The sequence below is a fragment of the Helicoverpa armigera genome, chromosome 20, assembly GCF_030705265.1.
Source record: "Helicoverpa armigera isolate CAAS_96S chromosome 20, ASM3070526v1, whole genome shotgun sequence".
NCBI lineage: Eukaryota > Metazoa > Arthropoda > Insecta > Lepidoptera > Noctuidae > Helicoverpa > Helicoverpa armigera.
In genome coordinates this window covers 6,759,027-6,786,816 of record NC_087139.1, presented here as the reverse complement: position 1 = coordinate 6,786,816, position 27,790 = coordinate 6,759,027, and the positions used below count along the sequence as shown (strand labels likewise).

Below are 27,790 nucleotides of genomic sequence, written 5' to 3'. Positions count from 1 at the left end.
ATTATTCATATTTTGCAAAAGAATTATTACTCCTGTCTTTAAAGATTTCAGCGTTTTCCGAGCGACACTGTCTGTACAAACCGAGTGATTTGAAAGCATTGGACAGTTGGACTTGAATTTGTATACTTAGTGCAGACACTTTATGGTAGTTTCATTATTAAATAGGGAACTACCAGTTAATGGTTTAACCCTGCTACTGATCTGAAAATATGAATGTAAGTATTCCTAAAGCCATAAAAAATCAACAGCACATACAATTGAAATATCCAAAACCAACTTCCATATTGACATGTCTTATTCAAGCACAAACATAAAACCAGAGACAAGCTACCCAAGATTATAATCGAAGGCAGTGTGAACCGGCTTTATGGGTGCTGAAGCCGGTATATCCGGGCGGAGATTGGGCCGGGTACCAGGTTATTGTGTATCGGTAACTTGGCTGCAAGCCGGATATTGTGCAGAGACACTGTCAAAGCTTTGAGCGAGTGATTAGGTGATTACCAGCGCTTTGCTGTGCCGGAATCAAGGTGAGTAATGGTGGGGTTCGATTGAGAACTTGTAATGGTGTTAATGGTGATTATTTGTTAGCACGTGTTGGGTGTATTCATATTCATTCATAAGAATTATGTCAGTGAGTCCATGTAGTAAGAGATGTTGTGAAGGTGCTATGCTCGTATCTCACAACGAAGTTCTAGAAAAGATTCTAGATTATTTTGTAGTAGAGTTTATAATATACCTATGTTTGAATTATTTACCCGTACCTGATTACAATAATCTAGCAGCATTAGCTCAAATGTACCAATCTGTTAGTTACACGCATGATAACGTATCATAGCAGACCCATCGTAAAGTATCACAATAAGTATATATTTTAACCACATATTTATAACTACAAAGTACTATTGCCGTTTAAGCGTAATAAAAAAAAATATTGTCCATATTCCCCGCGGCCAAGCGTAGGCGTCCACATGTACAATGTCCATCTGGGACAAAAAAATAAAGGTATTTTATTTTCGGAACATGAGTACCGGGCCAGTACTGTTTTGATTTTATTAAAGCTTTCATATCGTCTCAACCTTTATGTAGTGTTTTAAAAATGTTCCTAAAATAGGTTGTATTTCGATTTTTTTATTAAGAAAAACAATAGAAGTCTAATGTACAGTTAGGAAGGGAACAATCAGAATGAGCGGATTAAGCTTTATTTTTTGTAAAAAAATATTATTGAATTATTATCTTTTTCTTCTTCTGCCCTGTTCCCAATTACGCTTGGCTTAATAGTTCGAAATACATAAATATAATATTATTGTATGGACCCAAGCATGTTGATAAGACGGCTATAAGTAAGCTGTCCTTTTTGATACAGTAGATTATTGCGAAAAAATACCCTTTGTACACGATATATAATAAAAGAGTTTCAGCGCCGATTCATGAAACCTCTACCTGTAGTTTTATACCTTCGAACAAAATACCATAGTAACCGAATCACGAGCAAAAATAAAAGCCGAACAGACAGACAATATCGGAGTGTGTATATGAGAGATGACGATAAAGCCAACCCCCATGTCACGGCAAATCCCTTTCCGACGCAAAGCCCTTTGCGTTTCTTTTTTATTTTATTTTTAAACACACGCAATTCTTTTTGCGTTATTTGGTTTACGTTTTCAATAAAATTCGTGTGTGCTTAATTATTTTTCTTTTGTATTTTTAATTAAAGATGTGTTTTCTTTTGTTTTAAGGCCCATTGTATTCAAGCTGGCTGACGAGATACTGATGCTTCTGTAGTTGTATATTATTCTATGTACTTATTATCTTCATTATACTCGTAGTTACATATGCATCACATTATCTAAACATCAAATACTAACCCTGTATACATAATGCATCGTTCGTGATTAATGCTAATATGAACCCTGATAAACTTTCTCACATTACAAAATTCAAACATACACATAACTCAGTCTGAAAATTCACACAAAAAATACCCTGGCTGTTCATGAAAAATTCCTTCGATTTTCGGCTATAATTTGTCACTTAATACAAGTGACAAGGACGAAGAAAGTTCACGGAGGTATCACCGGCAAACATTATGAATAATTAAGCGCATAAGAACAACTTTTTATTCGACCTTACGTTCACGAGTGGGGGTCATTTTTCATGCGACAACTTCTTGTGAACATGGAAAATCAATTTGGGATTTGGTAGATTTTGAATTTGGAATTTAAGTGTAGGAATGATGTTAGCTGTCAGTTTGATCAATATTTCTCGATCATTGCTTAGATGTGGACTTATTTTTTTTACAAGTTCTTAAAATAAATCATTAATTCTTACTGCAGTGACTGTATTTTAGAACGTGATATTGCTATATCAATACTTAGATGATTTATAGTCGTAATACCTACTAAAGCACTAGGGTTCACTATCATCCATCTCGTGATAACATTAATATTCTAGTCTTTAACGTTCATAAGTCTAGGCAACCGAGGTATCCACTCTTGACTTACGCACTTTATTAGCACAAGTAGGTACGCAGTTTTTTTCTGAGACACCAAAAACGTCTTAAAAACCGTTAAGTTATTAAGCAAGTTGTTGAGATTCGGTACTCGAACGTTTAATATTTTAGCTAAGTTTGTGCACGAGTGGGCTTACTTTTCGTCTTGCCCTTCACTTATTTATTCATACTGTTTTGACGGGCCGTCAAACTTTTATTTTTCTTATTGATGATGGCAGGCCACGTCGACGAGTCCACATTTATGTTGGGCGGCCATATTGGTTTTTATGTATTTTTTTATCTGCCCTGCGAAGGCTTTAAGTCTCGAAAGTTTCAAACCTTTGCATCAAATCGTGTGATAGTATTTTTGGACTTTATTCCGACCTTACACTTGTACCTAAGTTTTGCTCATGTAACTCACATATCTATACGTATATCCACTTTATTCGACTAAAAACATATCAATGGCAGATTCGCTTCTTAGAAAACCAACAATGACGTCATAATATTGCTAGGTGTAAAAAATACATTTCAAATCAATCGATTTTTCGGTGACCTAAAACATAATCAGTTTATGACCTAAATACCAATTTCATGTTGCACAGTGTATAAGTATTATAGTACAGTCGGAAACAGAAGTACGTGCTCGCTTGATGAGGCCGCACTAATGGCCGAAACCAAACTTTTGGTATTAGTGTAAAACTATTTGGCTACAAAGCCGACCGAGTAGTCGGTACAACGCATCCGTTCCGAAATTATCGGACGGAGATAAATCATTATTTACTACGTTTTTGTGTAGATTAAGGTTTTTATTAATGGCACTTTTTTGTATCTTAATATTTTTTTGGTGAGACGTACATTAGGTACATCTATTTTATTGCCATCTTTAGCTATTTATAAATCTGCTCAATAATTTTATTCTGTTTGACAAACCATTAACGAGATTTAATTGGGAAGGTTCCAAAAACATATCCAATGAAGTTGTGACATCTATAAATTATGACTTGTACATAAAGTCTATTTACGTAGAATATAAAATGTGTCTATTTGCTACAGTAAATAAGCTATTTTGATGAAAGGGTAACATTAGTGTCACAATATTGCTCAATATACACAGAAGACATGCAAGCGAAATTACTTTTTATAAGTCCTATGACTACGCAGAAATTCCTAATATTTGAGATCTTTATTGCTATTTTTACATATAACGAGCTAAGGTTTAGCTAGAATCATGTAATGAGGTTTGTTTGCATGCTTGTATGATATCTAGAGCGTGGGAAGGGACTCAATTGTAAAGGTTAAGTTAGGTATATAATGGCAGTAAAGGTTAGGTACATTATAGGTTCTAAGCGAATTCAAAAAGAGGAGAAGTTCTCAAGTCACTGTTTTTTTGAGTGCAATTAATATTGAAGGATAAGAATTACGAATTAATTAGTATATTGTAGTTAATATTTTTAAGTTACTATATGACTGAAAATAATGTAGGTAGGTATGTATGGGGCATGGAAGAAATATATACCTATGCTATGCCCTTTATCGAAGTCGAAGAAGTTTAGTGAAGTCGTGGTGGCCTAGTGGGCAAAGAACCAACCTCTCGAGTATGAGGGCGCGGGTTCGATCCCAGGTCAGGCAAGTACCAATGCAACTTTTCTAAGTATGTTTTGCAACTTTTATTGTATGTACTTTCTAAGTATATCTTACACACCAATGACTGTGTTTCGGATGGCACGTTAAACTGTAGGTCCCGGCTGTCATTGAATATCCTTGGCAGTCGTTACGGGTAGTCAGAAGCCAGTAAGTCTGACACCAGTCTAACCAAGGGGTATCGGGGTGCCCGGATAACTGGGTTGAGGAGGTCAGATAGGCAGTCGCTTCTTGTAAAGCACTGGTACTCAGCTGAATCCGGTTAGACTGGAAGCCGACCCCAACATAGTTTGGGAAAAAGGCTCGGAGGATGGATGATGGCTATGCCCTTTATAACCTTAAGAAAAGTGAAATATAATGTATGTGTGTGTATTTATTTTGAAGATTTCTTTCATGAAGTCTGGTAGAAACAAAACCACGTAATAATTTTCCAGTGTAACAGATAAGTGAAAACTTATAAACAAAATGGCGTCGTGCTTTATCGAGCGATATTAAATAGAAGCCTTAAAAGCGGTCTCGATAAGAATGAGCTCTTTCACGTAAACGAATTTGAATTTTGGGTATGACTATTTGTAGATAAATTAACAAAGTCAGTTGGTACCTAATGAAACTTCCACGGTTTGGTTATCTGAGCATAAGCAAAAAAAAACTTGTATAAATACGCAAGATTATGTAATATTGAATAGAACAATTTATTGTAGCCCCTAACTCGTCGACTAATATGTATTAGGTAAAGACAGCGTGCTAATTTGATACATTTTGTATTTACGAAAAAGTATCAGTAATACTTAACTATATTGCTCTAATAACCATATCCGAATACAAAGAAAGTCTTTTAGAACTTTCACTGTATAACCAGTAACCCCAAACGCAGAACTTCTAATTTCCCAACAGACATCTATAAATAAATTCTGACAGTATATTACAAAACCGTGGAACATAAATTAATCATATGCGCGGAGTTGATCCAAACATCGAGACACCGGTATCTCATTTCCGTTGTACTTTATGTACCCGCGAGCGACTTCCGTGACCCGAACAGACAGAAACATGTCTTGAGTCAATATTATTATATATTTTCCATGTTTAATTTGAATTATGAGTGCTGTGTCGTGGTTGGTTGGGCACAAAATATTTAATTGTCGAGTGTTTTGGTTGATAAATTTATATAGGTCGCTTACTAGATGTGGATGTTTTGACATCAGTACCTGAAACAGAGAAAATGGTACATTGTATTATTTCAATACCGTAAGTCAAAAAAAGAATAACAATTGTAATAGCACAAATAAAATACAAAATAATATAATAGTGTGTAGAAAAAAAAATTAAGAAAATGTTACAGCGACTCCACAGCACCTCTGTTCTAAAAAACTTAGGACGTTTCAGTTCTCATGTGCCGCCGGTATCATTTCCGTCACGACTCGTGACGCTACACGACACGACGACTTTCGACGTCGCGCTCCACTTGTATCATTTAGACGTCAAATGACGACGATCGAAGGAGACGTTTCTGTAAGATGTGATGGGCTCATGTTCGAAATTTGACGAATGAAACGTTTTTAAGTTCGTTAAAAAATTCTGTCTCGTAGCGGCACTAATGTAAAGGGCTTTGAGAATGAACGTGGGAATTCTAAACTCGACTTTATGAATCAGCCTTAAATTCTTTAGCTGCTGCAGCCAAATTATTAAAATAATAAGGGGAGGATTTTAAAAACATGAAAAATAAAGTAATACATGGGTAAACAAAGGAAACTTAAGTTACGTCAGTACTGGGAAAACCATTAACATGAGAGTATAAAGCACGATATTTTCGATATTTCGTAGTAAAAACCATTTGTTCCAAAGAAAATTCTTGCCTGTATTTTTATCCCCGTTTACAATGAAAAATATGGATAATATTGTACTTTAATTCCAAGAACTGCAACACACGCATCTCAGATTATTACGAAACAACCGAAACCATGGCTTTGCTTTCAGTTTTATTTAATTAAAACTCTGCTACAAGCCGCAGATTTTAATGAATTAAAAAAATACGCATTAATTACAGAGCCTGTTGAAAATACTTTATCAGGTACGTAGGGTAGGGTGTTTTTTTATATCATTATTGAAAATCTTGGTCTCAATTTTAATGGGTGCTTATCTGTCTCATTAATTAAGGCTCAATTTCTTCAAGTATCAATTTCCTGCCTATTACAGCTGTGAGATTTTTTGGAAATAAATTACTACAGTTTATGACGTATTAAGGCAGCTTTAGTAAAAATAAAATGCTTGACCCAAAACGTGTAGAAGCAGTCATATTGTTCTGTTATAGAAAATCTTTGTAACTTATTTACCGAGTTGATAAAAATCTGACATTTCCTATTCTCAAGATTGGAAACCAACAAAAAGTTAGTTGGCAAACATTTTACATTGACTTTCTTTGTGCCAACGATCACAGAAACTCACTTTATCCAGACGGCTAGTTAGACGCGACTAGACTTAATTTGCGGTTCAGACCTGGTTACGTAAGAGGAGTCGCCTAGTTTGTAAGCCGCAGCCTATCTGAGATCAACTTCACCGATAACACGACCATTGGACTCCGCAACCTTCGCCCAACTAGCATATAGAATGCGAAATAGTCGATCGTCACAAACAAGTTTAGTGGGGATAAGCCAACTTTAGGCCGAGACTCAACAAAAGCAGAGCAGAGAGGAATTATACTACCACTATAAGTTCGTTATTCAAACATCTCATCTTTACCTACTCAGTAGTGTCCTTGAGCGGAAAAATTCTATTGGTCGTTTAAAAATTACACCGCTCCGCTTCGTTTTATAGTCTGACCCTCAGTCTAGGTAACCTACTGAAGTTCCCAAGTGGGCCACCTCAGTTCATTTAGTAGATACCTGTATCGAAATTACTTAAGTGCTTAGAAACGGCTGATGAAGGAAATCTTCTCGACTAAATACCCTCTTTTCAGCTCGAGTGATAAAAACAAAGTAAATGAATGCCTAAGTTATTAAAGAACTTTAAAAAAATATAGGGGAATCCAGGTCAGGTGGATTTCACTTCTAGATGCCTCTGTGATCATGTTTTGTTTTTAAAGCTTAGCTAGCTTTAATGGATCTAAACATCTCTTTAGATCTTCTAAATGAAGAAAGGTGATTCTTAGAAACACGAGACGAGATTCATTTAAATATACGTCACAAAAGCAAAGCAAAATGGAAGTTGGAAGAAGTATTGAGCTATAAATATAAACAACATAACCAGACCATTAGGCCGTCTTAATCCTTCAAAGATAGTTAGTGTTTAGTGTACCTATATTTTTAATTTACAACAATGAAGTCTAAACCAATTACGTTAGAAACTAGGTATTTCAAGAATTCCCCAACCTTCAATTAGGTCAAACTAATTACATCAACTCCTTACAGAATTGAGCTAATGAAATTATGATGAAGTGCTCTTAAACAATCACTTATGCCATATAAAACAGGAGCGGCCAGTTAGATTGATGACGTCACAGGCCCCACGGACCAGATAATTGATATTCAGTAAATATTGGCGGATAAAATAAACTGAAAATTGAGTTTCCAAAACCGGCCTAAATTAATTTGCAAGTTCATAACAGCTTCGTGTCGACGTAAAATTTTTATTAAAGGCAAATCCCGGAGCTTTTCATTGGACTTTTTGAGTCGTGTATACAAAAACAGTAGGCTTTATAAAAATAGGTACGTGTTTTTATAAGATGAGGGTGTTAATGGATTTTGTTAGTTGTTGAATTAGTCACCTGTTTAATTTATACTTTCACTTTAACCAGTGACTTCCAGTACTGAAGACCCGGAGGTCAAAAAGCTCAAATTACCCAATGACTAACAGAACAAGGTAAACAAGGTCCTTTAAAAATAATACACAAATAAAAAGCTAATTAGCATAGTTACATTACATACAACAATAAAACATGTTGAATAATTTCAAAATTCCAGAAAAACTTGTTACAATGCAAATCTGGCAATTTTCCAGTTTCATGGCAGTGAAATGCGGGTAACTTTTTAATAACTGCTAACGCATTATGTCATGTGAAAAATACGTTCAAATTCGCTACGAATGTTTTTGGGAATTAAAGAAAGTAGGACAGTAATGTGGCTTTGTTATTTATTTATTTTCAAAAATGGAAATAATTTATGAATGAATATTTTTACGCAAATAAGACCTCATTTTAGTCTTTTTGATACTTATGTCAATATCGAGTGTTATTGAATGAATAAATAACCCATAATTCGTAATTAGCGTGCACAATGTAAACTCACAAATTATGATAAACTATCCAATATTCTGTATGTTTTTCGTGCTCGATTAAACACTATAATCAATTATTAAAATGGCTGATAAATCACTGAACAATTTACACATCATAGCTGCTGTTTATTTTAAAATGAACTCGTCAAAAACATCACGCCCCGGTACAATTAGTAGGCACTCTGGTTTCGTTGTTATTTTCCAAGTAATTCGTGTATTATTTATTTTGCACTGCACCACCGATAGCTGGGTCCATTTAAATGCAACATGGAACATGATATATTAAAATTTCATAAACAGCCCGCTGCAAAAACCGAGTCAGTCCATTTTTTTGTTTATTACTTTGTTCGCTTGGATTTCGGATATTAACTTACCCGTTCGTGTATTTTATACAAAGGCTCGATCCGGTTAAGGATTAACGATAAAATATTGTTTCACTTCACATTTTCAGACTTTCATGAAGGAGGTATAATGTTTGTAGGTATTGTTCTTTATCTGTATACATTAGTTTTATTTTTAAATAACAATAATTAGTGTCTTCTTAAATCTCTATATAGTATCTACTTCTATTACGAGAAACTCACCAAAAACCTTAAAAGGCGAAACTCACTTTTGCTCTACTTAAAATTTTCGAAACATTTTATGAAGTAATAATTTAATTAAAGCAACTTTTGAGTTCGTTTTTAAGTGTATCGACAGTAAATTTGTGCGGTTGTTAATATTATTAAGTGCCCGAAGAAATATTAATTACGAGCAGTCTCTGAGGAAAGGTGGTGTCGTACTTCGACGTGACTTTTGAGATGAGGAACTTTGAGTTAGGTGAAATATCTTATTTTAAAAATTGAATTTTTGGCGTGTCTATTTTTAGAGTCCCTCGAGTGTAAACCGGTAGAACGAGTTATTAATGACTGTCGTCTGTCATGTACTGTAGCCTTTTCATTGTAAAATGGATTGGTCTATTTGTTTGACCAAAGGCACTCCCTTATTCCCTTATCCCCTCCTGTAAAGGCTTTACAGACATCTGTATTCACAAATCAAACAGCTTCTTGTTTACCAGCAGTGGACAATCAAACAATAGTACATACAATAGTGCAGAATATCTTAACAGTATTGCAGCGAGTTGGTAAATACAGCAGTCCCGATCGGTCGTAACTCAACGAAATGCAATCGGCTCTCCTAAAGTCGAACGTTTAACTGATCCTTTATGGTATTGTTGGCGCCCGAAATGTACCGAAAAGGTGTGAATTCTACTTGCACTAGTTCGAAGTTTGTCCTGATTCTGTTTTAAAAGTTAGGCACCTACTTTTACCTACATTTTATTTGGGTCATTCTAGTTTTTATGTGGTTTGGGTAACAAGATTTTACTCTGTATTATTTGTTTTAACCGGGTTATTAAAAGTTGACTTGCATTATTCTGCAGATATGCATCTCTATCATCATTAGGCATGCTTTGTTAACAATCCATCGTTGTGTGGTCATATTTAGTTCTGCAGCCTACATCTTTAATTTTGAAACTATTCTTATAACCTCATGACATCTTATATAATGTATGTGGCATCTTTTAGAAAAATACAAACTTCAAAACAAACTCTGAATAAACTTATTACCTACCACAACACTTTGTATTAAAATAACATGAAAACTTACTTAAAACAACTTAATTTTCGTCTGTTAGATCCAATAAAGGAATCTATTCAAACGAATGGAGCGCTGCCAAAACTTTCCGTTCAAATTATTACAGGTACTCCACCGTCTAGGTTATCTAATATCACATTCATTTACCTTCACCTAAAGTCAGTGCTGCTCAAGGCTTTCACATGGTTAGTCCCATTCTACTATTACTCGCAGATAGATTTATATCTACGTTGTTTTAAAAAAAGAAAGTAACTTACCAGCGGATACAATATTCAAACTTAATAATGTCGTCATAATATTAATCGTTTCTGATTGCGGGATTTAACAATTACATAGATTCTACTATTAACACCGCCTTAAATTCTGTACCGCCACAAACGAAATTGATGGCTCAAGGTAATAAGGTACGAATAAAAATACAGTTCCGTTTTCCTTAGCAACGTGTTGGAAAAGGAAGGCAGGCACGTAAGTCTCGGGGGCCGCAAGTTGAGTATCACTGGCCCAAGTTTTATCCATATATCTCTCCATTATCTCGGTACCTTGCAATTCAAAGTTGGTCTGGATTCCAGTAACATTAGAGACCTGGTTTCAAGTTGTTCACTCATGTTTGGGAGCTTCTAACTGAGAATGCTTTTACCGATTTGGGTTATGTAAGCGTAACAACTTGTTTGGAAATATGCCGCGGTATATCGCTTCGGATCTCCGAGTTTTCGTGTATGAATAAACTGGAGTTTGAAGATGAGTGAGAGTTTACACGGACGATTTCTTGATGGTACCTATTTTACTGAACTTCTCTAAGTATCTATGCATTTTAAAATAGCATTATTATACATTGTTAATACTACTATGGTACTTTCTATTATTGACATTCAATAGCTGATTTTATCACGTTCATATCAAGTTTTCACTGTGATATATATTTACACTTTAATTTAAGTATTCCCAAAGTTTCGTCACCGATATTCACGAAGAGAGTATTGTGGAAACTTATGAATTTCGCAATAATACAGTACAGTTCTGGAATTGTTAGTGCGGTGGTGTAAGTTCGGAACGATTGTAAGATAACTTCTAGTGCTTACTGCGACTAGTTACTGTAAGTTCGCACGCCAAGGTGTTTATTTGATACAAATTGCTTTATAAGTGAATAATGCTGTACGGTTGTAGAAGTCACGAACATAGCGAGAGGTTCATATGAGTGTTAGCTTCCAGTATTTTTAAATGAGCAGTCCAAGGAGTCTGAAAACCTCACTTTTAAATAAGACTGATGAATATGTAAACATTTTTTTATAGGTATAAGTACCTACTGCAGATAAGAATAAAATATTTTTGTACAGATAAATAGTAAACGGTACCAAGTTACTTTGACAATATCGATGAAAAATACAAGAGCAGATTTATCGGCGCAGACAAGCAGAGTCTCATTCGTCTCAATTATGTAGACAGGCCATCTGTCAATCAAGCTCCCGGTGGAGTGATTCGTTACCGATTTCATTGGAAGAAAAAACAAAAAAAAAAAGGAATTATTTACCGCATGCAGTCTTTGACTGCTGACCTATTCGCTTCGACGCGATATGTCTTTGCCATCTGAATATTGGGCGAGTCCACGGAACATATTGAACGATTGCGTTTTTTCGTGGGTAAGTTTATTTTGTATTTTTTGTTATTTTAAGAATCTATTTAAACGAAAAAGCAGGTTAAATGTGTATTTTAAATATGCAAGCGTCACTTTAATCCCAAAAATGCTAAAACAGATCGAACCTCATTTAATTCCCAGGACCCTTATAAAAAAGTTGTTTACAAACCGTGATTAATGCATATTTCATATCAGCCGATTAATAAAATATGGCCGCTATTGCCAAAAAACTGCCAACTTTTGACCATTACTTATAAAATTTAATCATGCGCCAAACAGCTTGCTCCCCAACTCCCAGTTCGGAACTTGGCTTCGTAAAAAAATGGTTTTTATAATTTAAAAGTGGAAACATTTAAACTGCGGGTAGTAGGTTTATCTTTCTTTGAGCTGAGTTTGGAGCTAAAAGCGTGTAGTTGGCCGTGTAAATTGTAATATTTGTGCGAAATGTGCTTACTATTTCCCGCTGAAGTTGGCGTTTGTGCCAGTTTAACTTTGGCGATAAGAATCAAAGTAGTGTACGTAATGGCTTTAGCAATATTAAACGAAAGATAGCAGAAGATTTTACTTACATAAAGAAGTAATTTGAATGCAAATGATCCCTAGCTTTTGTATCTATTAAAATATAGCCACCTTCAATTTGAAAATAGACCCAGCAAGCCTACTAGTGTTGCAGAAAACACCACGATAAACCATCGACAAAAGCCAGAATCAACAATTTTGTCGCTAACAATACAGCTTACGCAAAGTAGTGATGTGCCAAAAATCCGACGTTCAGATATCTATCCCCGTCATTCCCCACGGAAGGAAATATCGTGCGGATATCCTCACAACTGACATGGAGGGACGGGGGATAATTCGCGCGTGTTATGGGAACTGTTAGGATGACGTCATCCCCTTAGTAAGCACCCTGGATGCCATTAAGGATGCGGTAGTTGGTGTGCTGAAAAATTGGGGCTTCGTTTGGTTTAACTTCGGTAAGTTGTTCCATAATAAGAATTGTTACAAGGCTCAGATCATAAAACCTGAGGTATGTATCTACCTTTTCCTTTGATTTAATATGTCCAGACCTTTTTTATTTAGCTAAAGCCAATCTAATGTTTATACACTGTTAAATAAATAATCTGTAAGTTTAAATCTTACGAATCACCACACAAATTCACATTAGAACTAATAACGTCGAGCAAACTGCACTAATCTGGCGCTAATGCATAGCAGCACTCTTTAAAGAGATTAGAGAGACCGAAAATTAATTAAATCCACATAGTTTTACGTTGAAATATAGGAGCCGAGGTGCAGGTGGTCGCTGTTAGTACGAACCGCATGAACACGGAGAAGCTAGCAAATGAAGTGCTCACAAACAAAAGTACGTACTTCTGTATAAATGAAATAACACTAACTTCAAGTAATTTTACGGTCAAGAGCTTAAGACTGCTGCTATTACCTAACGTTAAACTGGTATGTGTTGCCTAATATGTTTTTTTTTATGTAGGTAAAGCATGATAGCTTATGTCCGGTATATACCAAGTATATTGTCACAGTATGTAACTTGTTGAATGTATATACCATTGCATTCATAGCTTTAGCATGAAATAAAAAAGCAATAACTATAATATAGTCTTCAGAAGAAATTAAAGTAAATATCTTCCCCTCTCGTTTTACAGCAAAGTTATGAATTCTGTGATGGTTTAAATGCTCATATTCATATCTCCATTCATTTTCTAATCTGTGCTACGAAGCCATGCCAAGCTTTGGTCGTAAATAATCTCCTTTTACGAGCTACACCTTACAAAGTTCTAGCAATCGAAGTATTTTACGATTACTACAAGTTATATGGAGCCGTTTCAATCCTTTTCTATGTTTTCCGCGATTTCATTTTATGTAAAATACTAGTTTTATCGGTTTTGGGCAGAAGTTTCGGTAAAAGTCGTCAAATGAAGAAAATGGGGTATATTTTTAGGAAAATTTGATGTTTAGGACCACTGTTGTACTAAAATGTTACCTGATTTGTATGTAGTATTTCATAATTCTTAAAGTATGTGTAACTTTAATCTTTAGAGTTATACCATTTCCATGCGTGTCTTAACTACGAGATAGGTACAGAAGAAGCTGTAAACTGCAAAGCAATTATTGTGCCTTGGATTTGCTCTACTGCCAAAATCTTGTCTTTAAAGACCAATTAAAAATTTGTAAAAATATGTTGTCCATCGATATGAAACCTACCTACGACAAAAACTGTAACAAACACTCACTGGACCAAAACGGCGGAACAAGTGAAAGCTTACACGAACGCATTAAACAGAGTCGGCGGCCATGTTTCGTACAGCTAAAAACTAAATGAGAGGAATTCAGTGAAAACACGTACGCTAGTGTCGGTTGTAGCTGCACAGATGCCTCCCTACGTTATTACTCAAGTTCCCGTGATAAACACATGCGACTCATTGTCTAAACTTTCCCATGAGTAATGGACGTTTACAGCTTTTAGAACTGTCCCAACAACGATTCAGATGTTCGTGTGTACGTGATGAGAACTACGGACGAAGTAGCAGAATGTGCTCCAACAGTTTTATACGGAATTAAAAGGGATGTTGTACCTAAATAACGTTGCTGTGTGTGAGTATACATACGTACTTACGTACCAAGTATTGTGTGAACACGGAAAATTGGTTCACAATTTTATTAAGTAGGTATATTAAATTGTTTCTAGTGCTATTTTCTAGAACGTAACCGTGGAAACAATATTTTTGATTTAAATGGAATATGAAAATATTACTAGCTTGCTAAAGAATAACTGAATATTTTCGTTATTTTATCAAATCGGTTTTTCTGCGAATTGCACTATGAAACCATTATCTTCATAGCGAGTTCACAGAAAAATATTTAGTCCAACATAGCAGAGTGAACGGGTTCCACAAATTCTTCAAAGGAAGAATATTTATTTTAATATTTGCATTGAAATATTTTCCACAGCTTTTCTCTTTCCTGAAGACATTTTTATAATCGCTAATATTTCACAATTATGCATGGCACTCGTGCTTTTGTTAAGACAAAAACAAATTTACGTAAATGTAAATTATTTTACCGGAATTTGTGAAGGTATGGACTGCCCGTTAAGTAGTTACTATTTCTGTTACTTGCTTAGATAAGTTAACACATAGCAAACTAAAACGTCCAACAAAACTAAACTAAAATGTTTGTCTCAATAAATATAAAATCCTGGTTGTAAAGAACATTTTGGGGAATGTGGTCGAAAAATGTGGCAAAACATCAGAGGTTTAAACATTTTTTTAGTGATTAATGTTTTTGAACGTCTCTCGCCTCGCTCGGTGCTGGGAATACTGTAATTCCGTTTGTTTGATATTCCTTGTTTCAACGTGTCAAGATGTTAAATTATGATGTTACCTTCTTTGAATAATATTGGCTAGGATATTAGTTTTTTTGTTTTTGATCGAAAGAAGAACCGTTCTATTTTCGAAATGATTGGCTATGTAAATTCTTGCGAATTGATGAACATAGTGGTAACAATTCAAATAATTAATTTGTATGTAAAATTAGATATCCGCACACCATAATTGGATATAAACAAACGGCCATTATTAATCAAAGATTGTTCCAGAACTCGGCTAATGAAATGTTCACGTCACATTAACTTGTAAGGCAGGTTGCGACACGGCGCAGTGTGTTTACAGAAGTCAATCAGCCACCGTCAACAACCCATGGCGCCCGAGGCTAAGTCATATTGAATCCTATGAATATCACACGCTGCTAATTTGAGGGGACGTAACGAGTCGAGTGCTGTATCGATTTGTTATGGTAATCGATTAGAATTTGTGATGCATTCGAAATAAAATCTAGAGTAACCTAAGTGTTCTATTTGTTATCGTGTGTACCTATATGGTGTACCATCAGTTTAGCATTAAGTTTTGTTTGATGACTTTTTCTCGCGTATAAATATACCTAGTAAACAAATAAACTTACAATTTCTCAAGGCAACAAATAGTAAATTTTAATTTATATTCGTTCCATGTTCCGGAAATATTCGATTACAAACCTTCGCTTTCCTCAATCGAGTTGAAATCGATTTGCGTCCAAATCTGTCGCTATCAATTAGAGCGGCTACACAACGCAGTCACCTAAGGAATTTCTACTCGATCCAATATAATTGGCCTTTAATTAGCAACTCGGAATATTGATAATGAATGTTTGTCTCGAGATTTTGGCTTTCTATTGATGTGGATATTAAAATTGTATAATTTAGGAAATGTTTTGGTAATACTTAGCTGTTGGGATGCGTGGAACACATCTGTCTTGTAGAAGGAATTACTTTAAAGTACCTATGCCTAAGTACCCAGATGGAACTATCGTACCATCCGTTGTCTCTATTGTCGAATTGTGTAAAAAACATTACTACATATAAGTAGGCACATAAAAAAAGTGGATAAAAAATGCACATATGTTTTATGCACAATTATCATGATTCAATTCCATGTTAATGGCGAGTAGGTTTGTTGTCTTCAAGCAAACACAAATTCAAGAAGCTAAGTATTGAAAGTTCCAAAAACATTAACGGACACAAGATTTAAAATGTAGCTCATGTAAATATAAGTATTGTTTCATACAGATACTCGATCAGAACAAAAGTAAAATTGCGGACAATCCTGCAGGTAATAGCTAATACTAATGGCCTGAAGCATAAAATAGAAAGACAAGGAATAGAATAAACAAACAAGAATAAAATAAAGCTCAGCTAATACTAATAGAAGAGAAAACAAATGAAGCATTCGTTTTTCTTGCATTTAGTTTGTTCTAACATAATTACAGGTACTAATGTTTATTATTTATATTGAATGCTTGCTTTGGTACAGAAATAGATTTTCTTTTATTAGGATCTGTATATATTGTTATTCTTATTTAAAACAAATAAAATGACAACTAAATGTAAATTTATTTTATTGTATTAAAGTTTTTAAGTAAGCCGATTACGCTTAATGATTTGTAACGTCATATTTTAATGCATTTAGCTGTATTAAATGTTTGTATTAAAATAATTTCGTGGAAATAATTTGCAGCTATATTACATGCTAAATGGAGGTCAGGGAGTAAAGCTGTTGTATTTATTATACAAAATCAAAGTTCAATTGGTTTTCACTGGACTATTTACGGCAGATCTTTATAGTTAAGTGTGTCCAAAAATAATAGTACTAACTCCAATATCAGGTTAGCTAGTCTGAATTGTTATTGATAACATTTACAACCACGAATTTATCTCTACAATATCGTAACCATCATATAATTTCCCCCAAATCCATTAGTTATTTGCCATTTGTTAACAACGTGGCTTGCATTCGGCAATATTCATTTATTAACGGTAATCATTAAGCTATGATAGTTTATATTTATGGTAACAACAACATAATTACAGCCGAGCTTTGCATCGAATTGATCATCGCATACGTCGATTTTGGAATCGTTAAATTAAAATTACGAACCGAATTAATGAACCACTGATATTGTACTATTGATCGGTTCAATCAAAATTAAAATGATTTCAATGGAAGTGCAAACGTAGGTACTTGAATAAGTTGTGAATATTTGATATTTGTTCGGAATTAAAATACTAATATCGGCTGGTTTTAATGGAATATTTTGGGTGGAACGGAACGGCCGCGGGCAAGGGTTGTGATATGTTGTTTAATATGTCCGTTACATGTTACCGTTATTTACTTTTGTAGTTTCGGAACATTTCTTTTTGTGAGCTTATCATGATAAACACGTGAGCATTGAACTTACAACTAGAGGTGACTTTCAGAAAATGACAGGTAAAAATATTAATAAAACAAATGGCAAATAAAACACTTACAAAAAAATCAAATAAAGGTACCTATACACATAAAAAAATGTTTAGTGTGGATGATAGGAGTACCTATATTTTTTCAAAAGTTCACCTATATGTATAAAGTTATTATAAGTAGTATAAGTTTAAGAATATCCTACATCTCGATTCAGGTTATGCTACCAAGTAGGTAAACAAATATCCATATTTACCAAATCAGTTTCAAAACAAAAGCCACGTAGTGACGTCATCGTATCGCTCGGGGCCAGTTGGTCCTATTACCGTGGACGTCAACTTGCCCTAGCTTTGTATCCCGTCCGTCACATCCAATGAAGTGCCGAGAGCTCTGCCCAGTAATCTGCGGGAAGGCAAATTAAGCTGACATGTGCGGCCTAACTGTCTTTTTGGATAAGTTTGAAACTGATTAGGCTGAAAGTCGAACACTTTTATTACCAAAAACGGGTTAAATAATGACCCAGTGCAATGTACTTAAATCACTGGGTTATAAAAAGTATGGAAAATAAAAATATAATCTACATATAGAGAAAACTGTTTAAACTCTACAGACTGGGTTTAAACTTCAGTTCTTAGAAACGTCAAATAATGAATGACTGAAAAAGTAAAATGGTGAAAAAAAAAATGCCATTCAAAGTCCGTTCACCAGCATTCATGTAAATTAGGCACGTTACGAAAAGTACGAAAACGTTTATTATCTAAACAGACATTATTATGAAAAGGCTCAGACTCCCATTAGGTACACAGAATACCCACGCGAAATCCTCTGCAGTGACGCACAAAAACTTGCACACAAAGCAGGTGGGTGAGCACCGCCCTTTATAACGCGCACAAAAAGCTATATCTTACAGACTAAGGGCCACCTAAAACCGTAATGAAATATTTTTGACGACCGGGCTCAACCCACGAAAGTTTAATGAAAATTTCATAACCACCCTTAGCCGTAGCCACGTCATTTTATGACTCTAATAATGCGTAGTTGGGTCTTTATCACTATTTCATATGTTAATTATGTGATCTAGTATCGGGGAGTATTTATTTGTCTTTTGAAGTTTTGTAATTTCAAATTCGATGGTCGTGCTTTCTGCTGAATTTAAAGTTTTCTACAAAAGATGTCTATCAATTGTAAAAATAGGTTCTATGTAAGTTACAAATGCCCTTTTTAATACCTGCTCAAAGCATAAGTTGCAAACATAGGTATCGAGGTAAGCTACCAAGCATCATTAATTGAAACATTAATCTGTGCTGAGTTCAATCAAGAAAATGCTCACTGATTGTCACATCACAGCCAATATAGGTGGTATTAACATACATACACCTACATGTACGTATGTAAATACCAACAATAAATTGGCTTAGAGGATTATCGCGGGGCGCCGCGGCTGACAAAACATTGAGCCGCTTGATTACGCAATTCATCGGTCGGTACCTAGCTGGTACTGATTCAATCAATCAAATTGACGTGTTGTGACGTCACCAAGTTTAAATTGACATTGTTCTGTGGATGTGTCTCCAATTTGTTGCGACGTGTTACACTGTAAACAGCCTGTTTTAGCTGATAACTTGTGAGGGGGAGGAGTTCGCCCTTACCTCCGTGGCGTAGGCGCCTGAAGACATATTCGAGAATCGAAGCTTGATTGATAGCAGCAATCAAACAGTGCTGATAGAATTGTTGGTTCAGGCCTCACGTGAACGGAAAATGGTGATCTTGGTGCTGCTGTCGGAGTTCCATGTTTTAAATCCTATCTATAATATTGAATATCAGATAATATGAGACCGGTTGAACTTCAAATAATGTTCTAGTTTTGTATCACTTTTGTGATCAGTACTTTGATTTGTATAAAAAATAATATATCGCAAAAGCTGTCAAAAAGACATCAGTAACAGACCTTTAACGTGGTCATTCACCCCGCAGGAACATAATTTATTCTTGCGAAGGTACATAGAAAGTTTATCTTTATTGTAGTCTTGTAAGTACAAAAATACTTAGTACTATATTTCATGAATAGAAGTATAGATATCTAAATGTTATACCTCTGTATGTGAAAAGGATAAACAATGGATCGGTTACTGAACTTATATCTTTTAAAAATTAAAGAATTCATCTTTTATTGGGTCTTTGAACCAGGTCATTATATTTACTTTGTTTTATATTTATCTTCTAAAATATATTTAGAAAATGCGTCAAAACCATTCTCGTAACACTATCCTCACGTGTCATAAAAGTTGCAGTTGGCTGCAACGGTGCAGTGTAGTGTTGCATCATTGTCGCGTCATGAATGCACCGCCGACACTACGACACCCGTAACAGCAACTTTAATACCTTCTCTCCCATTGTTCTTCGCACTTGAATTGTAAAGTGTCGACTATGAGCATAAGAATGTACAAAGAAGCTGTATAATGTTTTAGAATATAGAAAAGCAACTCCTTTTACTGTCTATCAAAGCTAAGCTCCTGTAGCGATATAGAAAACTAAAGCCATACAGTTTTATAAATGTTAACACCTACAGCACACAGATCCTTTTCACGAGAGATTGAAAACGATGATAGCCTACTTCAAAACTAACTCCACTCATTCAGAAATCGACAGTTCGATTGAGCTGAATTAAAATATAGCCGGCGAATATCCCTCCGCATTTAAAAAAGAAAAAAATCCTCCTCCCATACTATTTACCAACGGCGATTTTCCGAAAATCGACGAAAGTTATTTTTTCGTTTGAAAACCGAGTAAAAAGTTGCAGTTAAACTAGAAGCGAGCCGACAGACAAACATGGAGTATTTCACTAATATTAAAAACGTCAAAGCGATTACATGTTTGTATTTGGTCGGTACACAGACACGCGGACAGTGCAATATTTTTTGGTATTCCCGTGTTTTACATCAGAATTTGTTTTATAGAGATTTATTTTTAGTTGGGTTTTTATATTTGCCTTGGTATGCTCAAAGCAGCCATCGCAAAGTCATTTTTAATAACGTTTAAAAAATAAATGAGTTTTTATTTGGCTTATATACGGTTTTATCCATATTGCTGTGTCATCATATCAGTGATAAAAAATAAACGCAAAGTTGGAAAGTATGAATAACTGATGAAAAAAAAAAACTTTAAAAACACCTGGTTTATAAGTAGAATAAGCTATATTATTTACTCTTAGGTTATGCAAGTATTTTTAATAAAACTCTCTAAAAGAAAACTAATCGCACTTAGAGAACAAAGCCATTCCTTATTTCCTTGAAATTGTCAGAACAATAACTTTCTGAACTTGTTATGACAGGAAAAATTCTGACGTTCAGATAAATACTTCCACTTCTATCAAAATAATGGCGGAATATTTTGGGCGCGATATTAACCACTCAACGTCAGCTTAAGGTATTTTGTATATATTAGTTTTTTATGTGTAGTACATAAAAATATATGTTTGTTTGTGTAAAAAATTGCCGTCTTTAGAGTAAAGAATGTAATATTGGATGATATAACAATCCTTTGAAGATATAATTTTGTGTACAACTTTATAGGGTTATAATTTTGTACTTATATTGTATGTATGTAGCCATGTTTCTTCATTGAGAATTTTCATTGAAAACAAGACATTAATGTTAATTAAATGATCCTGCTTTGAATACTCGATGCAACACGAACTCGATCTATATTTAAATAAAACATAAAGGAAATAAATCGACAAATTATTATTGGCTTATAAATCATAAGTTAGGATTTCATACAAAAACCTAGATAGAAATATTGCTACAACCCTCCAAACAGTTTTATTTTCGTCACGACACGGCACGAAATCCTTCGCCTACCCACACACTGCGGCCTCAGAGAGCAACCTTGTTATAAAAACTCTAATTTATTTTTCTCGAGACATGTCAAACGCAGATAGTTCGACAAACATGTCGATAATGTATTTACTCAAATATTAAAAATGAAACGTTTATTTTGTTCTGAGGGCACGAGTAAACAGACAGCTGTTTGTAAGCTTCTTATGATAGTCTCCAGTACTCGCTCCAACGACCGACTTGATTAGTTCACTTGCATAAAACTTGGCAGCAGCTTATTTTTATTTCCATTGTAACTTTAATATTTTCCACTGTCAGAAATATCAAGTGAAACTACTAAAGTAAAACATGAATAAAGATGAACATTTCAGGAATGCTGGACACGCAATCCGGATAATTTTGATTCACGACAGCTACATTTATTCGTTCACGCGTACATTCTTTTTGTGCGAACTCATTCAATAATGTCGGATATTGCTCAGAATTTATTTGTCATATTTATGCTCTCAGAAATTCTCTCTGAATTTAAAACTGAAAGCGTTATAATCAAAAGTGAAATCAATGCATAACGAACCATTTCAATAAAGATTTTACTCTACTTGCTACGAGAGCCTACGGCGTAGCGGCTACGATCGTAGCTTGGTTACTTGCGTAGCTAACTTACGTACTAAGTATAAGAGGACTACGAAATGTTGCTACGGTTATTACTATAGTTTATAGTGCACGTGTTAATTCGTACAAAGATAAGGAGAAATAAACGTATCTGAAATTCCCAAAGTAACTTCATTCATAAATATTGATCGCTTCAATTTTATAAACGAGATACACACAATGTACACAAAATGTTGTTACCGACGAGCGCTTAAACATTTTGTTTGTTACAAACATATTCTTAATTCACTTTTCACAAATTGATAAACTTTACAAAGGCAAACATTTGAACGGGGCCAACAATAAAAATAACATTTACGTTTCTAACACAAATGTTGACAGAAAGAGATTCGCTTCAGATAAATTTACATTGTAATAAATCCGTGTGGTGTAAAATTTTCGTATTTTCTATTATGTCTAACCAAACAAAGGGCGATAAAATAAGGGTGGCAAACAAAAACGGTCAGATAAAGAATGATCGTTCAGGTGGTGAGGTAAACCTCGGTACAATTATCGGGAGCCCTTGAGAATTATTGGTACGGGCACGTCGGCCACTCGATGCGATCATAAGCATTTGAACTCACGTGTGGGACAGGTACAGTACTATGCTTCGTTGATCTTTGATGACAGCATTATTTTATTGCCTTGCTAATGAGCTAACAAGAAGCTAATAAGCTTCTTTATTTGACTTTGTCTTTTACTAAAAAAAGAGCTTCAATGTTTTATGATTTTGTACAGGGACCAGAGCGAATTATTTTCACCATTAACTGATTGCATATTTTGCTTTAACATTTTTAAGCTAAGCCGACACCAAAAATAACTTACAGGCTTAACATTATGAGGCCGGTCACACACCAACCACACGACACACCGCGGTTTCGCAGAACCACAGAATAAACACAATAATTACAGTTTACACGCGCCTCACACGATATTGACACACATACATTAATACGTCGATAATTTCGCGCTAATTATCAGTTGGATAAATTATTGATTGATAATGAATAGACGCCACTTGATTAGATACTGTTGGTAAGGCTGAAGGCTGTCATTTGTGGTGGTTAAACAGGAACAATTAGGTCGTTAATGAGTAGGTATTTAATTGCTATGTTTACCACGTCTTTACTTGAATACTATAAGCTAGAAACTCACAAATTCATTTAAAAAATATTTTCTCTGATCTCCAAAGTATCATTAGAATCGTATATGGGTTTTAACTTAACCTAACCTAACTGTAGTTAGGTACCTATTTCTCGCTAGAAAATTGGTAGTTGCTGATATTTTTTTGCTATAATTGACATTTAAGTATAATTCTAGATGACACACGAATGAATTGCGAAAACCTACATTTTTTCGAAAGCATTTTGATGAGAACCAATCAGTCTAAATGCACTTTTTTCTTAGTCTATTTTTAATTTGAGTCCAAAGAATAAAACAACCTTTCATCTTTCATCATTACTTCAAGTAAGGACCATTTATCTAAGTCTGTATCAATTCGAAAAAACTTTCACAATAAATCTAAGTAGTAGGCGACTGCTCGTGATTACGTCACTAATTCATTGAGCAGGTTTTAAGGCCTACCTTTGGAAAGGTGAGGGTGTGCGGCTACGAAATACGCGGTGATTTCCTCATACAAGAAAAAGTGGAGGGGTACACTTAAAAAAAAGTGGAGGGGTTTCGATAAAAAAAGTGTAGGCCCAGTAACACATTTTTCTGAAATAACTACTACAAGAAAGGATTAAAGTTTTTTTAGCTTTCATGCTAAACTAATAATTCTATTTTAAGCCTAAATACTTAACGTGTTTATGATTTACTTAAATCGGAAGCGTGACATGTACCTCCACACATAGTTTAACTTTTTATTATTGCCGACGCTGTTTCTGCGGCCTCTTGGCGCCATTGTGTTTTTTATTTAATCTCATATTAATTTTATGTAAGTGATTACTTTGTGTGGTGCAACATTTTAAGCCTGACCTTTAAAGTTTTAAGACTTTAGAAACATTTAAGAATTTTAATAAGAATTCTAAAATATTAGAGTGCTTTTACTGGTTATTCACCTGCTCAGCGGGCTTTGTTAATTTTTACATAGTCAAAGAGCGTATTAAGACCAAATACCATTAAGGAGGTAAGAAATGTCTGAATAAGTCTCTCTACATAAGTAAATACAAATGCCAGCAAACAACAACAATAATCTTTAACAACAACCTCCCATTTCTCCAGTTCCCCACGTGAAACCACATCTAAATATATCAGTGTTTATATAAAATACAATCGCAAAGATATCGCAGTTACCTCAGCTTTGTGGCCTTAAGAAAGAACCTCGCCGCTTCCGTATCGCTTAATCTTTGTGTCGGCGAGTCCCGTTGCCTGGCGATTAAACACGTCTTTCTTAGATCGATCGCCCGAACACTGTTTACGCTCTCTTTTCTTATATTTGTAAAGGTATTGTTAGCTATTGTTATACCTTGAAAATGTTTCTAGTTTGCGGATTTAATGAACCTAAGATTGTGTTAAGCTAGATTATCGTGTTCCGTAAAATGTATTATTAAGCCTGTTATTCTGTTTTTGTTGTCACTCAGCAGTCTATTAACACTATGTGTACTGACACTGATCATCATTTTCAAGATGAATAAAATGGATGGTTGCTCAATAAACTCTATTCGTAATGTTGTGAAGCCGCGACGTGCGTCACACATCTACATTCTGAGCGTAATCTATGAACTTAAGCCTAAGAAAAGTGACAGTAGGTACATGGTCGTTCTGTCAAGTGTCGTATCTTACTAAGGTGGAACACTGGGCTTTGCAGCCAGACGAGGGTCGCTGTCCACCTCCGTCTATCTTTTATCTTATCTGATAAGGCATTTTTATTGCGACTCCAAGTTTTATTTCAGAATAATAAAATTGGATTACGATCTTTTCTATACTTTATTGCGAAGATAAATATTTACCTTGACGTCCAACAATAATTGCAGAACAAAGCTTTGAGTGTGTTTGATTCAAAAGCATATTTGAGTTATTTGCCTTTTATTCTCTTAAAGCAAATCAGGGTGTTTTTTAAACTTCTCAAAGAGATATGTGCATAGCGTGAGCGTACATAAAATGCACGTGTAAAATGCGCATTATTAGTTGAAAAGCGGTGTTCGTTGAACTGTGGACATATTACGGCAAATACGGAAATTTATCTGACATGTCAAAGCGAGCGGATGTTTGTCGCCGCGTTACTTGCACCGTCAATATTGGATTTAGCTGTTATTAATTTTTTGGGAGTCTGCAAGTTGGTGATACGTTGCAAAAAAAGTTGGATTACAGTCGGGAAGCATTTTTCTATGTCTTGTTGTGTTATTGGGGAATTTATTGTGTTGCTTTACTTAACTTGCAGAACAGGCAATATTTTTTGCATCTACCTTTACGACAGTTGTATGTAGGTATGTTAAAAAATTGTTAGCCGTCTTATGATAGTCTGGCTAGACTTCATCAGGCATGGCAGTATTATGCAGAAACTTAGAACAAAATTGAGTTTGAGTCGAATTTTACGGTTATAAAATTAATTGACCCTCACCCTAATTGGAATAAATGACTTTTTAATTACTCTTGATACAATGTTAGACTTTATTCAATTATCTATTTTTGGTATTCCAATTAAGCTCGTTGGTACATGTTAAACATGTATAACTTTCGTGGAAATGTTTTTATACAAACGTAAATGTTTAGATAAACATTATAGGTATATTTGTACTTACATTATATTACTCAGTGTATATTTGCCAATATTTTTGCTATGTAGCTTTTAGCGAGTCAATATTTCTGTTTTTCGAACACAATATATGAGATATGATAGCCGATATATCTTTGTACTAAATCGATAGGTACAATAGGCTTCGCAGAGTTGTCCCTGAAGTGTCTACTTTCAGTGCTCTCATACAAATGCTTTTAAGATGCTGAGTATTTGGTTATTTATTTATATTTATCATGAAATACACGGAGATGGTTCGTCTCGACTAAGATATTATTCCATTCAAGATTAAATAAATCAACGACAATTTACAAGAAATAAGTTCATTTGTCGAATTTCTTAGTAAGTTGAATCAGATATAAGCAGCGCGTAGATAATTCTGTTCGACGGGTTTATCTTGAGTTCCTTAAATTGTTCTTCTTTTGTCCTGAGGGACATGTTTCAGCGTCCTAAGTCCGTGTTTTCCCGTTAAAAGCCGTCGTTTCGACATACTACGGGAATGCGCTACGTCTAAATCCCGAGATATCAGCGAATTTTATTTTCTCAGAATTGAGACATTATCTCTACTTTTTCAATTGCCTACGAAATGGATGAAAAGTACCGCCTTAAATCTATTTGAATGTTTATTTCAGCCTTTTTATAGGTATAATAAAATTATATTCCAACTCAAGGGACGACATAATATTTAAGATATGATTTGTTGGGTTGACAGGTCAGAATATTGTATTTATTTATATTTGGCAGGGAATTTATTTAAAGGTAGACACTCCGTGAATTATTAATCGTAAATATTTATTCGGAGTCGGATAATCTAAAACATATTATTTGAGCAATTCTGTGTAATAGCTACGTCAGCGTCTGTGATAGTGAACTTAATAAACACGGTGTCGCTTTATTAAATAGCTAACTAATAAAGCGCTTTAAAGCGAGCAGTTTATTCAGAGCTACATTCCACGAGTGAACTTTCATAAATTAACAAATTCTCTAGCTCCATCCTTTGAGACAGAGATGTATCAAGATAAATCCAAACTAAAGTCAGCTAATTTTGTTATAGAGGAGTATCATTCAATTAACTTTACACCGCATTAGACGAGCTCCGAAACGTCTTTATACATTGTAAAGGCAAAGTTTCCGTTTGCCAAAGCCCCAGTTCAAACAGAGATGCGCCGAACTAAAGCGAATTTGCATGTTGACACAGACGCCCCGTACGGCTGCGCTAGTGTGCGCTCATAGAAATAAGTTTTACAAATACGCGTTGAACAAATATTGGTCTGATATCGGCGCGTGCGGCTTCTGTTGACGCTCGCCGCCGACGTGACGAACTCGCGACGAGCGTCACCGCGATTTGCCAGATTTATCGCGTTTTTACTCCACATGCGTTTGTTTGTTTGAGCTAGTCTCAATACTTTTGTTGTTGACAATAGAAATTCAGATAAGGCAGGAGGTTCGACGTCTCCCGAGGCGCGATAGCTGCAAATCTTAGAGATTTGGTTCCTACGACGGATACAAGATTGTTTATTCTTTATGTCGTGAGAATGCCGGCGGTATCGTATCTAGGCTAAACTCGACGAGAAAGTTTTACGCACGTTCATGAAATGTCGATTTACACCCTTTTTAGACAAGACTTCATTGTTTGTATATTGTATTATATTCTATGAAGACACTATTCTAAATTACCGTGAAATCATCACGTAAAGACAATTTTCTATGAAAGTCTAGCTAGGACATTTACAAAATATCCGGCACGTAGTGTAATATCTTGAGTGTCATCCGGCGCGGGTACAACGGATGGGCAAATGGTGCAGTTGTTTGTTGTGCCCTTATGGCGTGTTCACTTGAAACTGAATCGATTTTAGCGTAACGAAATTCCGTCTTATAAAGGTCCCTTCGACGTTTGCGATCGTGATATATCGTGATCGTGATAGGACGTATTTTTTCGTCAAAAACTAAATATAGACCACACACACATTATGTACATCCACCTACACCAAACGCCACCCATTATCATAATAACGTTCTTCGTGAAGGTACACACAAAGCGGCAGATCAAAACAAAACGAGTAATGCAGCTGAAATTGAAAGCCGCTTAGAAAAGTACGACCATAATAG

General features: G+C 35.0%; 1 protein-coding gene across 2 annotated transcripts in view; it reads right to left on the bottom strand.

The window, feature by feature from the left end:
• LOC110373400 (zinc finger protein 541) overlaps nucleotides 1-27,790 on the bottom strand; it is a 222,395-nt gene that overhangs the window by 94,304 nt on the left and 100,301 nt on the right. The window contains exon 3 of one of the 2 annotated variants that reach the window (XM_064039704.1): nucleotides 5,314-5,340. The exons of the other annotated variant lie outside the window; for it this stretch is intronic. Coding sequence (XP_063895774.1) covers nucleotides 5,314-5,340 — 27 coding nt within the window. The remainder of the gene's footprint in view (nucleotides 1-5,313; nucleotides 5,341-27,790) is intronic. 2 annotated transcript variants of the gene reach the window in all.